At 34.5% G+C, this 14,575-nt stretch overlaps 1 protein-coding gene across 2 annotated transcripts; it reads right to left on the bottom strand.

Annotated features, from left to right (window-relative positions):
• Positions 1-1,189: 1,189 nt before the first annotated feature.
• On the bottom strand, positions 1,190-12,837 carry LOC100452696 (serine peptidase inhibitor Kazal type 6). Of its 2 annotated transcripts, XM_009241166.2 has the most exons (5): positions 12,722-12,837; positions 12,461-12,594; positions 9,547-9,569; positions 2,302-2,417; positions 1,190-1,422 (listed from the first exon to the last, which is right to left on the bottom strand). In XM_009241166.2, exons 2-5 carry the CDS (start codon positions 12,516-12,518, stop codon positions 1,377-1,379), a joined length of 243 nt encoding a protein of 80 aa, XP_009239441.1. In that variant the 5' UTR covers positions 12,519-12,594; positions 12,722-12,837; the 3' UTR covers positions 1,190-1,376. The 2 variants fall into 2 exon arrangements, with proteins under 2 accessions (XP_009239441.1, XP_054411263.1); XM_054555288.2 differs by having other exon boundaries at positions 12,461-12,807.
• Positions 12,838-14,575: the final 1,738 nt, after the last annotated feature.

Raw genomic sequence — 14,575 nt, 5'->3', positions numbered from 1 at the left:
CTTCAGTCACCAATGCCTTGTTAAACCTTGAACAAAACAGGCATGCTCCACAACCTTAATGGCTATTTTTAGCATCTCCTTTTGCTCTTCTCCAATATATGTATTTGGCCAATTTCTTCATCTCTGGGTCTTCCAATAAAAACTACTGGAACCAACTGATTTAGTACTGCAAATGGTTACCACCTTTCCCTAAGTATTTTTTATCCATATTAACATATTCTTCTTATTTTTTTCTAATAGCTCTTATAACCTTCTATCTTATTATGCCATTTATTGTTATATTTATTGTTTTAATATATTTCTTCCTGTTGCAATTTAAACTTCATTAAATATTGAAAGGTCACTGGCCCGTCTCACTACCATCCACGCTGTATCCAAGTCACCTAGAATAGAATCCACCACAGAGTAGATTCCAGTAAATATTTGTTGCTGGAGTGATGATTATTACATTGCAGCTAGACATGTATTTTGTCTGAGTTTCCCCAGTAAGGTGTTATTTATAAAAGCATGCTTTACTACATGAAACTACTCAAAGAAAGAGTTCTCAGTACTTCCATGTGAATGTTCAGAATAAGATATATATGTATCAAACTGTGGATTTTCATAGGGTTGAGGCAGCTACATGGAGATTGAGCTTGTTATCAACAGAGCTGTGCTTTAACCTTCAGTTAGCTGTCGTTAACCTTCTTTTAACGACAGCTGTTTTATTTGCCAAGTGACTGATTTTATTGAATATTCACCATTTATTGTATATTTTGTTACATTGTATCTGGTATACCTTATGATACTGCTACTACAGAAAACCATATACTGTATGTCTTTAGAAATTATATAGTCCGAATTTTCCATCCCAGATGCCTAAAAAAATGGCCTGTAGAGAACAAATATTTTACTTTTATATAATATGCTTTTTATGAAATTGGGAAGAAAGAATATTATGTGATCTAATTAATGATAGATATTTTAAGTAACTGTAAGCATAACATATGGTCATGTTGTCAAAATCCTTCATTATAAACATGGGGATTCTAAGAATAAGAGAAAGGAAGGGATTTTCCTAAGATCTCACAATGACTGGTTGGTTAACTTAGACCAGGAAAATAGGTTTCTTGATCCAAGTTTATCCCAGTTCAATTATTCTCTGTTGTATGTATATATTTTCTTGATCTCAAAGTAAGAACACAGTCAATGCTTTTGCAGAATGTACTTTATTGACAAGTGAATCAAGAGAAACAGACATACATTGAACTCCTCAAGACCCAGGCAGAGTAGGTATGTCTTTATGAATTAAAGGAATCCACCAGCAAAAGTATAAGCAGAAGTGAGAAAAGAAGGCTGCAAGAGCTGGCAAGTCACTAAGAAACATTGGCTTTAACTCAGCATTTTCCAGTATGCTTTAGGCTAATCTTTCCACCACTTTTCCTACAAAAAAGAAAGACAAATATATACTCAGTGCAATATCGTAAGTACTCACTGTAGAGGTTCGAAACAGGTTTAACAATGGCACGGTCCATTTAATTATTTGATTCTATAAATTCCATTCATATGATTCACAAGATGTTAATTAAATGCACTCAGAGGTTACGTCTGGCCTAGCTGTGGAAAGTATGAATCTTAAACAAATCTCAGAGTTTTCATAAGTCTTAGACTTTTTGGTACCAATTGCTCATTCTCCAAGAGTAAATATGTATACCATTGAAAAAGGTAGAGGTCCCAGGAGAAATAACGACAAAGGGACTATAGTTTTTTTCTGACAGAATATGTAAGAGGTTGAACCAGATATTCAGGCATTTGACAATTTAGAGCAAGTGACACATTCAAGCCCTCTCAGTAATATGCATCTATTAATTCAAATTTTATATTACACCACTGACTTTCTCCTGAGAAAAGTTTGGTATTAATTAGTCAGATGTGTTATATATAAGTGTAGACATATGTTCATTATGTATTGATACTGCAAGTTCTAATTAGAAACAAATGAAAACATTAAAACATATCAAAATTATTAAATATAATAAGTTATAATGTATAAGATGTGTGAATGTTTTTGAAAACTTCTCTAAGACAATCAAAATTAATAATAACAGAGCAAAGTGATTAAGATTATGTTTTCAAATAATTTAGTATGTAATGTTTTTGTTGCTTTTGACCCATCTGTTTTCAATCAAATTGCCTGAAGCCTGTTTCTTCAGTCTCTATGGGGAGGTATGGGTGTTTTCTATAATACCTCAAAAAAGTGTCTTAGTCTTATTCTGGAAGTTTGTGTTTGCAAGGGTCAGCTTTGATTAATATAATACTTACACCATGGCCTTACAGAAGGCACATTTATTGCCATATGTCTGGCCATCAGAGCCACAGTGTGGGTTAGATTCCCGAGTGCAGTCGACCTTGGGGTCCTGGAACTCACCACAGTCAACCTACCAAAGTAAGCAGAGTGACACTGACATTAGTGCATTCTAAGAGACCATCCTTCAGAACAGAAGCTTTAGACAGCAAACTTTAAAAACTATATATAAATAGTTGTGACATAAAGCATTCTGAAATATAAAATAGCTCTACTAATCTAATGTATTCTACTTACCTACTTAATTAGAATACATTAAATAGACGAGACATTTTCTTTGAGTTACAGGAAACTCATTACAAGGAATACGGATTGTATTCAGGAGTAAATTAATGATGTAGTCAAATGCTATATGAGTAAAACTTTTTGCTCCAACATTGAACTGTTCCAATTGAGAGTGGTTTTTGGTCATGAAATGACTTTTTAAACATCATATTAATGTGCTCTAACAGCACTCCTTCTGTATTGCTATCAAAACATGGATGGGCCGGGCACGGTGGCTCACGCCTGTAATCCCAGCACTTTGGGAGGCCGAGGCGGGCAGATCACGAGGTCAGGAGATGGAGACCATCCTAGCTAACACGGTGAAATGCCGTCTCTACTAAAAATACAAAAAAAAAAAATTAGCCGGGTGTGGTGGTGGGCACCTCGGGAGGCTGAGGCAGGAGAATGGCATGAACCTGGGAGACGGGGCTTGCAGTGAGCCCAGATCGCGCCACTGCACTCCAGCCTGGGCGACAGACTGAGACGCCGTCAAACAAAAACAAAAACAAAAACAAACAAACAAACAAACAAAAAACATGGATGAACCTTACAAGGGGCACCAGACATCACATGATGCTTGTTACTTTTCCCTGTGGATGCAATATCCATCCATAAGCTCTTGAAAACAAAATTCTAATGTGTTTATGTATGTACACATAAACTAATATATATATAGGATATGTATATATAAAGTATATCTCTAAAGTATATATATACTCTATCTCTAAAGTATATAGATACTAAATATATCACTTATATACACGTAAACTAAAATATATACAGGATATGTATATATAAAGTATATCTCTAAAGTATATATATACTCTATCTCTAAAGTATATAGACACTAAATATATCTACTTATGTATATTATAAATATATATTTATATACTAAATATGTATACTTTAGAGATAGAGTCTTGCTATGTTGATATATGTAAAATATATAATATAATATATAAATATATACAATATATACTTTATATAAATATATAAAATATATAAAATATATAAACTTTATATATCTAATATATTTTTATATAAAATATATATACTTTATATATATATATAATATATATATGTATATTTTAGAGATAGAGTCTTCCTATGTTGCCCTGGCTAGTCTCAAACTCTTGGCCCTCAAGACATCTTCCCGCCTCAGCCTTCCAAGTCACTAAGATTATAGGTGCATCTAATGTCATTTTATTACCTTACCCTGTTTCAGAGTCTGTGGAATTTGAACTTTTGTGCTTACTACAATCATTTAGTAATGGCTGCCTAAGTTGCTATGTTTAAAATGATTCTAAGGTTGCACTATTGTTCAGAATATGTGTTATGACTGATTAATAATTATTATTATGGGCTCCATAGTAGGAATGGTAGCACCTGTGCCACTAACATATCCTTTCAACTATAGCTGTTTTTCAAAAGTAGTCTGGAGTTTTAAGATTGTTTTCAACACAATGTCAATTAAGTCCATATTTGGTGTGTAAATGACATTTGAGCCATTATTTCAAGAGTAATGACAATAAGCAATAGGTTAAGCTGAACCCCTCCAAATATATCTGTGTGGAATGAAGTGACGTTTACATATGGAGAGAGGAAACTTGCTTTATCTCTATCTAAAATGATACTGCCTTGTGTTTGTCAATTGCTTCAAAATATTCAAGCTACTTTCACACGGATTATCTCAGTTGAGCCTAGCACAACTGAACCCACACCCAAGTATTTTCTTCCTCTGCCCTGTGGAAGAAGACTAGGAAGAGCAAAGCATTTCAATAAATGAAAGCAAATTAATCAAGTGGCATATGAACAAACTTCCATAGAACAGATAAATATCATACTCTTAAATTTTAGTGGCCTTCAATGATCTCTGAAGTAAGCTGAGAATCATGTTTTAGAACCTGTTCTGCCATTGACTGTCTGTGTTATCTTGAACAAAGGACTCTATGCCTGCACCTCAATTTTCTTAACCAAGAAACAACAAAGAACACATGTCATGCCTAATTTTCAGATTCCCAAGGTTTTTATAAGGAACAAATGTGCTCATATGAAAGTTGTGGAGAGTTAATATAGAATATTTGAACTAGTTCTGGGTTAGGAGTGTAGAAAGTAACCTTATTACAGGTCTATGCTAACTACAGTAGCTCTGAAAGATCTCTGTAACTCATAGAAAATGGTCAACACCATGAGATTAAATGGTATCTCGGGATTCTTCTAGCTTTGATGGTTCAAGATTTATCGGTGAACACTTTCAGTGATGTGTTTTAAATAAAGCTGTTATGTCCTTAACTTCAGCTGGGTGAGAGAAATAGCAACTTTTACCCAAATACTTCCTCGTTTAATTTTAGAGAGCCCTCTAAACTCACTCTGTGAGACATTTTAACATGGTGGCTAGGCAGGAGAGGACCACTCTCTGTAGGCCCCAGGGGTTGGAGAAGGCGCAGAATGCTTCTGGAAATTTGAGTTTATATGGTCATTAAGTCAACTAAAGACTCAGGATTATTCATACCTAAGTCTAGAGTTTTAGGTTTACAAGTAAAACCAATGAAAAATTGTAATCATACAAACATGGATTTGGGATATAGAATGGCATCTCTTCTTTCTATTACTGACAAACACTACCTATGTGGTTAAATAATTTCCATTCTTTACCATATCTGTTTTCTTAATTGCTACCAAGCTTGGCTTCCCCTCACTCTTATTTCCCTCCCCTTTCTACTCTACTGAAACTGCTCTCAAAAATACAGAATACATCTATTGGTTGTTTTAAAACTTTCATGATTTCCTTATGACATATGCTACTCTTGATCACTCCAACCTTTTTGAAACTCTTTCCACATTTTCATTATATGTTGGTTCTCTGGTTCTCTGTTTCTTCTCTCTCTTTCTGTCTTTTCTTTTTTCCTCCAGAGTATTAATTATGGTCATTTCCTAGACAGTTTAATATACTTGGTTTTCTCTTCCTAATGACATATACTTTCCCATATAGTACTGAAAAATTCCAGAATATTTTTTATATATTTTTTATAAATATCTCAAACTAACTCTCAATGGTCAAATATATATATATATATATATATATATATAACCTTTTACTCAATAATTTCATTCATACTTAAGACATTTATGTGCAAAATACAACTCTTTCCTTCCAAACTAGTTTTGTATTCTGTTTTTCTGTTTTTTCCATTTTTCATGATAGCAGCACTTTTTAGATTCTCCAACCCTCCTTCAGATGGAAACATTGCCGTTTATTTTCCCTTCTGTTACCTTCTGCATTGCTTTACCTCATCTTCTTTGCCAGTTCCAAATTTACTGCCTATACCAGTTCTCAACATTTCTTGTCTGAACCAATAAAATAAGTTTTTATCTCCTTAATTTCAGCTGAGTGAGATAAATAGCTACTTTTGCCCAAATACTTCCCACTTTAATTTTAGACAGCCTCTAAACTCACTGTGTGAGACATTTTAACATAGTCTGTTCCTCATTTTCCTCCTAATTTCAAATTCTTCCTGCATGTGGACACAAGTTATCTTATTTGAAACTAATGTACTTATCATATTATGTGCTTAAGTGAGAATAGTGATCACTACCTTATATTTGCTTAAGAAATTGTACTGCTCAAAGCTCTTTCACATTCACTACACAATGGCCCTCTATTGCTGATTAAAAGCAGTACGCAGCCACGGAAAGCTCACTCCATATGGAGTCAGGAGTCTTGAAGTGTTGACTTCACAGCTTTACTGCTGTTGGTAGATGTAAGTCAGCTAGACCTCGTTTCTGAGGCTTTAGTTTTTCAATTTGTAATTAAGTTATAGGTACTAGATAACATTTCCAAATTGTATTTATACATTTTGTCAGTGTATTAATTTTAAGCAAAATTAAGCTAATTAGGAAAAATGAAAAACTTCAAACTCACTAGAATCATGGAGCGTTGTTTTACCAATTGTATGAAAATTCACCAATTCTTATCTTAAAATACAAGCAAAAATAAACTTAAGTATTTCAAAAAGTATTGTAACAGAAAATGGTTGCCAATCATTGCTTTTAAAAGGCTTGTTCTGTTCTTTCAATTCGAACTATTCATCTAAACAGCTCTTTAAGGATATGGTTCCCAAATACAGAGCCTGAAAGGAAAATATAAAAATATTAAAGACAATGCAGTAAGTGATTCAAAAAGCAAAATGTATTCAGTCAAAGGACTATCTTTATTCTGAAAATATGTCTTTTAAACATTTTGATGCTATATAACAAATTACTTAATGAAACACTAGTGATGATAAATAGTAGTTTTATTTTACTCTTATTGTTATTATTGTGCCATTTAATCTATCTCCTTGGTAAATTAAAGAGTTGTCAGCATATTAGTCATTTACATTTACAGGGAAAATTTTACTGGAATATGATTTCCAAAAGTCTGGCAACATGATTTTGTTTAGCTTGAATAATCTTTTCAAATTAATGTGATATTTTTTGAAGTCCATAATTCAGACTGCTAACTATAATTTCCCATCAGTTGTCTCATCATGTAGAGAATTCTTGGCATGAGAAGAATGACTTCAGTGTTGGAGGAAATCTTATTTCCTTTTGTCCTGGCTGGATCAGACTCGAGCAAGCATGCTCCTAACGATAGTTTCAATGTCTTCTGCTGGCATTGAAACTTCCACCCTCCCTCCAGGCATGCAAAAGAGAAATGGCAGCCTCAGTGCCATTTAAAAGTATAGGAGCTTCCCTGTCATCTATATTTGAGTGGAGAAGAGACAGCAGCCTTTGCAGAACAGGCTTGGTTGGTAACAATTCAGACAGTTAGGGCAGGAAGGGGCTTCAGAGATCATTGAATTCAAATTTTCATCTTAGTGATGTGGAAACAAAGGCAATGAGAAGGGAAACCACATTTTTCAAGTCATACAGCAAGTAAATATGAATGAGGACTCTACTCATCTATATTATCTGACTCCAGAGCCAATGCTTCCCAATACAGTTTGCATCCTCTTACCTAGGGAAAAACACTCAGTTTTCTTATGTATAGATGTCATCTGGATAATTATTTAAAATGCAGACTCAAACTCCCTACCTTTCTGATTATTATTCAATGTCTTGCATGATGCCTGGGGATCTGCATATTTAGTAAGCAATCCAGGTGATCATGAAGCAAGCAAACTATAAGACTTTGGCCCATCTAAAGCATAAAATCAGTAAGTAGTAAAATTTAAATGAACTTTAGAAAACACTCTGCAGTGGCACAATCTTGGCTCACTGCACCTCCACCTCCTGGGCTCAGGGGATTCTCCTGCCTCAGCCTCCCAAGTAGCTGGGACTGCAGGTGCTCCACCACCCCTGGCTAATTTTCGTATTTTTAGTAGAGATGGGGTTTCACCATGTTAGCCAGGCTGGTCTCTAACTCCTGGCCTCAGGTGATCCACCCACCTTGGCCTTCCCAAGTGCTGGGATTACAGGCATGAGGTTTTAAGGAGCCCCCAGCCTTCCTTCTCCCCTTTTGGGCCTGACCAGCTATACTGCTCCATCTCTCCCAGCCGCACACCCCGCCAAGTACTACACAGGGACCCCCATCCAGGGGCCCTGCTCCATGAGATAATGTGAAATATGTCTGTGGACCAAATGCAATAAAACTTCTGTTTGTAAGAAAAAAAATCTGAGAAATCAAGCTTCAAAGAAGGGAAGTAACGTGTGTTAATGAGAAAACTAGGATTAAATTCCGTATTTCTTAATTCTATGAGTAATGATTTTACTATATTTTACTACCTAATGAGATATGAAATGTGTTGGCTGGATGTTATGTCCTTTCCTTGTGTGTTTGTTTTCACGTTTAGTATAGACCATACCTTCATTCTTATTTAAACATAATAATACAACTTTAAGGTATACAGTTTCATATGACAATGCCAACACACATGTGTGCATGTGTTAGACATACACCTAAGTGCACATGCATGTACACACACACACACACACAAATGCATCATTTGTAAGATGCATCCTAATTTCTGAGATGCTAAAATTTAAAAAAATAACAGTCTTATATAATGCAGTGGGTATATCAGGGTTGGAAAATATTTCCAATGGCTTTTCCAACTCCAATTAGTTAGCAGTAGTGTCTAGAAATTTTCATGTCAAAGGTATAACAAGGCACACCAAGGCTAAACAAGAACTAGTGCCAAGACCAAGTAGAAATGCTTAATATGGATAAAGGAACAGGATTGGCAGAACAAATAGTACTTGTGTTGTCCTTTGACAGTTACAATGAAAAGGATAGAAAGACATTGGTGAACTAATTTGGGGGAAAAAAAATCCAACGATGAAGATAACTTGTGCTCATTCCAGTTTTTAAACCAAATTTTATTAAAATTTGAGTGAATCAGTCTGTGTATCCTCATTACAGAGCAGTAAACTAGTTTCTTGTCTACTTTCAGTTCTTATTTCTGAAAAAGAAATAATAACCTATATCCTAACTTCTGCAGAGGATGTTAATTTTTAATCAGTAACTAATACATATATAGCCTTTAACGGCTTGCCAAATACTTTCACATTGTTTACATAATTTAAATATAATTGCAATTCTATGAAGTGAATAATATTATCCCTTTTCTATAGTTGTGGAACTTGCAGCTCAGAGAAGTTGAGTAACTTCCCCAAGATCACACAGTGAAATCAATGATAGAGCATGAATTTTATCCCAGATACATCCTATTTTTATTTATATTTATTCTTCCCTAATAAATTATGAGAATGTGTAGTTACGTTCTTTTAAACTGACAAGAATTTAGTTAAAGAATAATAATTTCTGCTGATGTCTGCATAAGGTTTGCCTGCTCATTGTTTTTGCTCTGTTAACCATAGACAAATTTCTCTTTGACCAGTGAAGATCAAGCCAAGCACCACCCAGGCAGAAAGAAGAGATAAAAATAAGCACTGACCTGTCCTCCCTGACTGAAGACACCTGAAAGAAAAGCACAAAATTCAAACACTGTAATTCATTGATGTACCAAAAGTGAAATTTTCAACATTAGGAAATTCCTAATATCTACTCCTGTTACTTGGCTATCTTAAAAAGTCATGGTATGTTTTTTTGTTTGTTTTTGTTTTCTTTTCTTTTCTTCTTCTTCTTCTTTTTTTTTTTTTTTATCTGCTCACTTCTCAAGAAGGTCATATAAAGACATGAACCATGAGGAGGTAACAATTGTTGGAGGTTAGGGTGGGGTAGAAAAAAAAATGGATTAAGGATCTGGAAATTCATGTTACAGTCCTAGCCCAGTCACTAATTTACTGTGGAAACGATCTTATCATCGCTGGTCTCACTTTGGAGAAGTTGAATTGGAAAGTATCCTCTACCTTTGACATTTCAAGGTTCATTTCATGCAGTTCCTCCCAAAAGCCTTTGCGACAGGCAGTTGGGAGAGAGATTAAGCTTGTAGTTTGTTCTTTGAGTTTGAAATTGCTCAACTTTTAAAACTTGGCCCAAATGTAAACTGGTAAGGAACAACTCATTCATTCCTGCCACTTATTTCTCTTTTTACATCTCTCTAAATTCCCAAAAAGGGAAAAGATCCCATATATATAGTCTTGTTTCTCTCCCTTTCCTTTCTCTTAATATTGTATGTGTAATTTTAGTTTGTGACTAATTATTTCAGTGGTTTAAAATACTTAAATAATAAAATCCCTCAATCCAGTCTTAGAATGGGCTGCTGAGTTTTGATCTGTGGCCATTCCTATGGGACTCCTTTCCCAATCCCTCTGACACATAAGCCCAAGGGCACCGCAATGAGAGAGAGTGTGGATTAGCGGAATACATCTCCAATGATGGCCAACACTTATGGGATAACAACTGGAAATTCCTTAAAGCACAATCTCTAATAATAAAGATAAGGAGAAAACAAGTTGTTGTTTTTTAATTTGAAAAAAGGTTACTGTTCATTTTTTCAGCAGTGATTACCAGCCTCATTGATTTATAACCAGCAATATGGGTGATTATTAAAATGACAAATTCTTAGGGCAATCACTTAAAAATTCTATTATATAAAACCAGAGAGTTCCTGGAAGGTCTGTATTTTTTAATGACTCGAAGTGGTTTTTATAGCCAGGGACAATTTATTATTATAATTTTCAGTAAGTCTCCGCTGTACAAATCTGTCATCAAAAGAAGAGAGATTTGCCTAATGTCTCATACACAGGAATTGGCAAGGCAAAAACAGAATTAATATTCACAATGATGGAGTCCAATTTAGTACTTTTTATTAAACTTTATTATGGCAATAATGTTAATAGACATTTGTTAAACATGCACTATACCCCATCCACTATGTTAAGCATTGTGCATGCCTTTTTCTCATTTAATTCTCCATACAAATACAGTCCTTTATATGTTTATTTTAGATATGAGTGAAATAAACATCAGAAAGGTCACAAAGCTATAAAATGAAAGTGCCAGGGCTAAAATTCACTTTACTCTGTTTCAACATTAAGGCCCTTAGGCATTATGACCTCCCAAATACTATCTAGTATGTCTGTGAAGCATCCATGCTTTGGTAAACTGTATTAGTCAACCAGATCCGGTTAAAGATCAATTCACCTTTGTAAAGAGAAGAAAAGGGAATAACAATTGATTTCTGAGACTATCTTTGCAGCTAAACTTTGCATAGTCGGATCTACATTTTTCTGCCATCTCAGCAACTGATTGAACTACATATTAAGGTTATTTGGCTTTAGTAGTCAAGCTTACTCCATAATATCACAGGAATCCTTTACCCATTTTTTTTGTATTTCTAAGTGTATTTGTTTATGTAATTATGACCAGCTACAGTGAACATTGGCTTCTCTATCAGCTAAATCTCATTGATCTTTTTTTACTTGTACAGCCATTTAAAATCTTGCATAGTAGTAAAATTCATCTGCTACTGTCACAGAAAATGATACATAAGATATGGAAGGTCCCAGGGCTTAGTTTTATTTCTATTATTTTACAAATGAGAAAATATCTCAGAAAATTATGATATTTCTTTAAGGACACAGGCTATTAATAGAAGAGATGAACCTAGGTCTTGGGTCTAAAAACTAGCATTTGCTTTGTGCCCTACAACGTGAAAGAGTAGAATAATAAGGAAGGAAAGAAATAGCTTATGATGGACCTGCTCATTCCGATGGTTCTGTCATAAAAAACATAACTTTGAAGTATGATTGTGCTTTGAACCTCACTAAAGTGTCCAAAGATATTCTCCTTCTCGAAGATTATTTAGCTCACAAGAAACATGTTTCTGCATTCTAAGTTTCAATTACATACTTTCAAAGACTTTTCTCATTGAGTTTCCAATTTCCCCATTGTCTTAATTTAATTATTTGAATTTCTTTGTAATAATAACTAAGGGGAGGAAAATATTCCTTTGTTCTGGAAAGCAAAACCAATATTTAATGCAATTATCCATCCTCCAATCTAGTTTTATGGAACAAACATTAAATGTGATGGCAAGAGAATCTGATTCAAATTCCAGATTCTAACTACTAGTTGCAAGTCTTTTGCTGATTTTCTCAATTTCTCCGTTCCACAGTTTCTTATATGAAGAACAGAGATAGAAATACCTTATTATGAGTCTCAGAGACAATACATAAAATCCTTTGGTACATGCCTAGAATATAGTATATGCTCAACAAATCACAGTAATTTTTATAATTATTACCATAATCATTGTCATCATCACAATCATTATTATCATTATGATAATCTCTCAGAATTGGTCTTTTACATCAAAATCATTAGGATTTAAAATATGATAAACAACTACTCATCATATCCAGTTCAGTATAAATATGGGATCTTAATTTTAAGAAAAAACTTACCTGTTAAAAAGCAGAAAAGAGCCAGAGAGAGGAGCAGAAAGATGCCTGACAGCTTCATTGTGTCAGTTAGCTCACTCAGATCGAGGCTGCTTTGTCCAGCTCAGGTTCTCTGTCAAGACAATTCCCAGAAAGCCCTAAAATACATTCAGACCACATGAGTCCTATGCAGTTTATGCATTTATTGGGGCCTGCCAACACATTAAAAAAATGCTTCATGCTCCCCATCAATCTTAAAAATTAGGACAATTATGTGTGTCACACCTCAGATCTTATTAATAGAGGATGTCATTTTCTACTGGCAGCCTACATTTTCCTAACAACCAATACATCCTCCCGGCTCTTCTCTCTAAAGTTTCACTATATTATAGCGATGATTCACTGGTTGAGTTCCACTTGATTCTTATATTTCTTTCAGACAGGTCCTACATGTCTGTGGTCCAAGTGAGTAACCACAGGATAATGGAATCTTGGGTGTAACTTGAATTTTTAGAGTCCAGATCATCCAAGGTGTACCTAAAGGAGATAGATATTCCACACTGTAGCTAGAACTGCAGTAGAAGAAGCATTTTCTAAGCAGGAATCAGCTAATTAATTTTTAAATCATTATTGCAGTGGTTGTCCAGTTTTGCCAGTGGTTGTCCAGTTTTGAGTCAAAATAAATAGGGGAGTCAATTATTTTCTTTAATTTGTAACAAAAATTTGCTTTTTAAAGTTACTGAATTTAATTTTCTTTCTTTTTTTTTTTTTTTTGAGATGGAGTCTTTCTCTGTTGCCCAGGCTGGAGTGCAGTGGTGCAATCTCAGCTTACTGCAGCCTCTGCCTCCAGGGTTCAAGCAATTCTCCTGCCTCAGCCTCCTGAGTAGCTGGGACTACAGGTGCCCGCCACCATGCCCGGCTAATTTTTTTATTCTTAGTAGAGACGGGGTTTCACCATGTTGGACAGGCTGGTCTCAAACTCCTGACCTCATGATCCTCCTGCCTTGGCCTTCCAAAGTGTTGGGATTATAGGCGTGAACCACTGTGCCTGGCCTGAATTGAATTTTTGAAATGAGCAATATATTTCCTTTTACTTTTCTTATAAAAGTTAGATTAATCACATTATCTTTCATGGCCAATTTAATTTTAAGATAGATCAAAGAGTGAGACGCCATAACCTTCTTTCAGGAAACAACAACAAAAAAGAATGGTTGTAGTGATAACAAGAACGTCTACCTCAAATCATAAACTGCTATTTAAAATATCATGAAGGAAATAATATTAAAGTCCTTTACAGAAAGATGTAGGTCAGATGTTAAAAGTATTCAAAGACACTACTGAAAAACCTTAAAAACCATATTTAAAATTTTCTTGAACCCTTTATGGGAAGAGGAGTCAAAATATCTAGAGAAACAAAATATACGGGAAATCGCTTAAGTCATGAAATTTAAAAACAACAGTTGTACAATTTACCCACTTGTGATCTTTAAGTATGTTTTCTCATTCATATGAGATAATATAAAGATCAGTTCCTAAAACTAAAGTATTGCATAGCATGGTTTTAGGTACTGCTGTGACCTTCCTCCCTCTTTCCATTCTACTTCCTATGTTTCTTCCTTTTTTGACCACCTTTTTTTCCCTCCTTCTGTGACTAGAATGTACAGAATTAGTCTAATAATAATCTTATGTCCAAAAGTGGCAAAAGTTTGAAAGCATAAACAAATAATAATGAAAAAAAAACAACCTAACGGTGGAAGTCAATCATCTGTCATCATTAAATTCATGGTGATGTTTCTAAACTTCCTGTTTAAACTTCTTCCTCTCTCCCCAGAGTTTCATTTTTGTTCCTTGCTTCTCATATTCACCTCTACACTCTCAGTCACTGTTCACCTAAATATTACCATCACCTAAATATTACCATCTCCCTATCTTCCAGTCTTTCCTTCCCTGCTTTCCTCTGATCTTCAAGAGTTCTTTTTTAATAGGTGGTTTTTTTAATAGAATTATTCTTATTTAGAATGATTCTATCCTCTTTTTCAGAATGTTTTCAATTCTCTATCCTCAACACTTATGCTACCTACCACAAAAACGCTTAGGAACATGAAAGCACAAATTAAGTGTTGGCTCTGGATAGACATA

This window comes from Pongo abelii, chromosome 4, assembly GCF_028885655.2.
Source record: "Pongo abelii isolate AG06213 chromosome 4, NHGRI_mPonAbe1-v2.0_pri, whole genome shotgun sequence".
Classification (NCBI taxonomy): Eukaryota; Metazoa; Chordata; class Mammalia; order Primates; family Hominidae; genus Pongo; species Pongo abelii.
Note: the sequence above shows the minus strand (reverse complement) of the source record. Positions and strands in the feature narration are given on the sequence as shown.

What these genes read in the sequence shown, in the direction of transcription:
- LOC100452696 (XM_009241166.2), bottom strand. Translation starts at nt 12,518, where the DNA reads ATGAAGCTGTCAGGCATCTTTCTGCTCCTCTCTCTGGCTCTTTTCTGC. An exon ending in TCTTCAGTCAGGGAGGACAG is followed by an intron (nt 2,418 to 9,546) that starts GTCAGTGCTTAT and finishes TTACTTTGGTAG; the next exon opens with GTTGACTGTGGTGAGTTCCA. An exon ending in GCCTTCTGTAAGGCCATGGT is followed by an intron (nt 1,423 to 2,301) that starts GTAAGTATTATA and finishes TCTTTTTTGTAG; the next exon opens with GAAAAGTGGTGGAAAGATTA.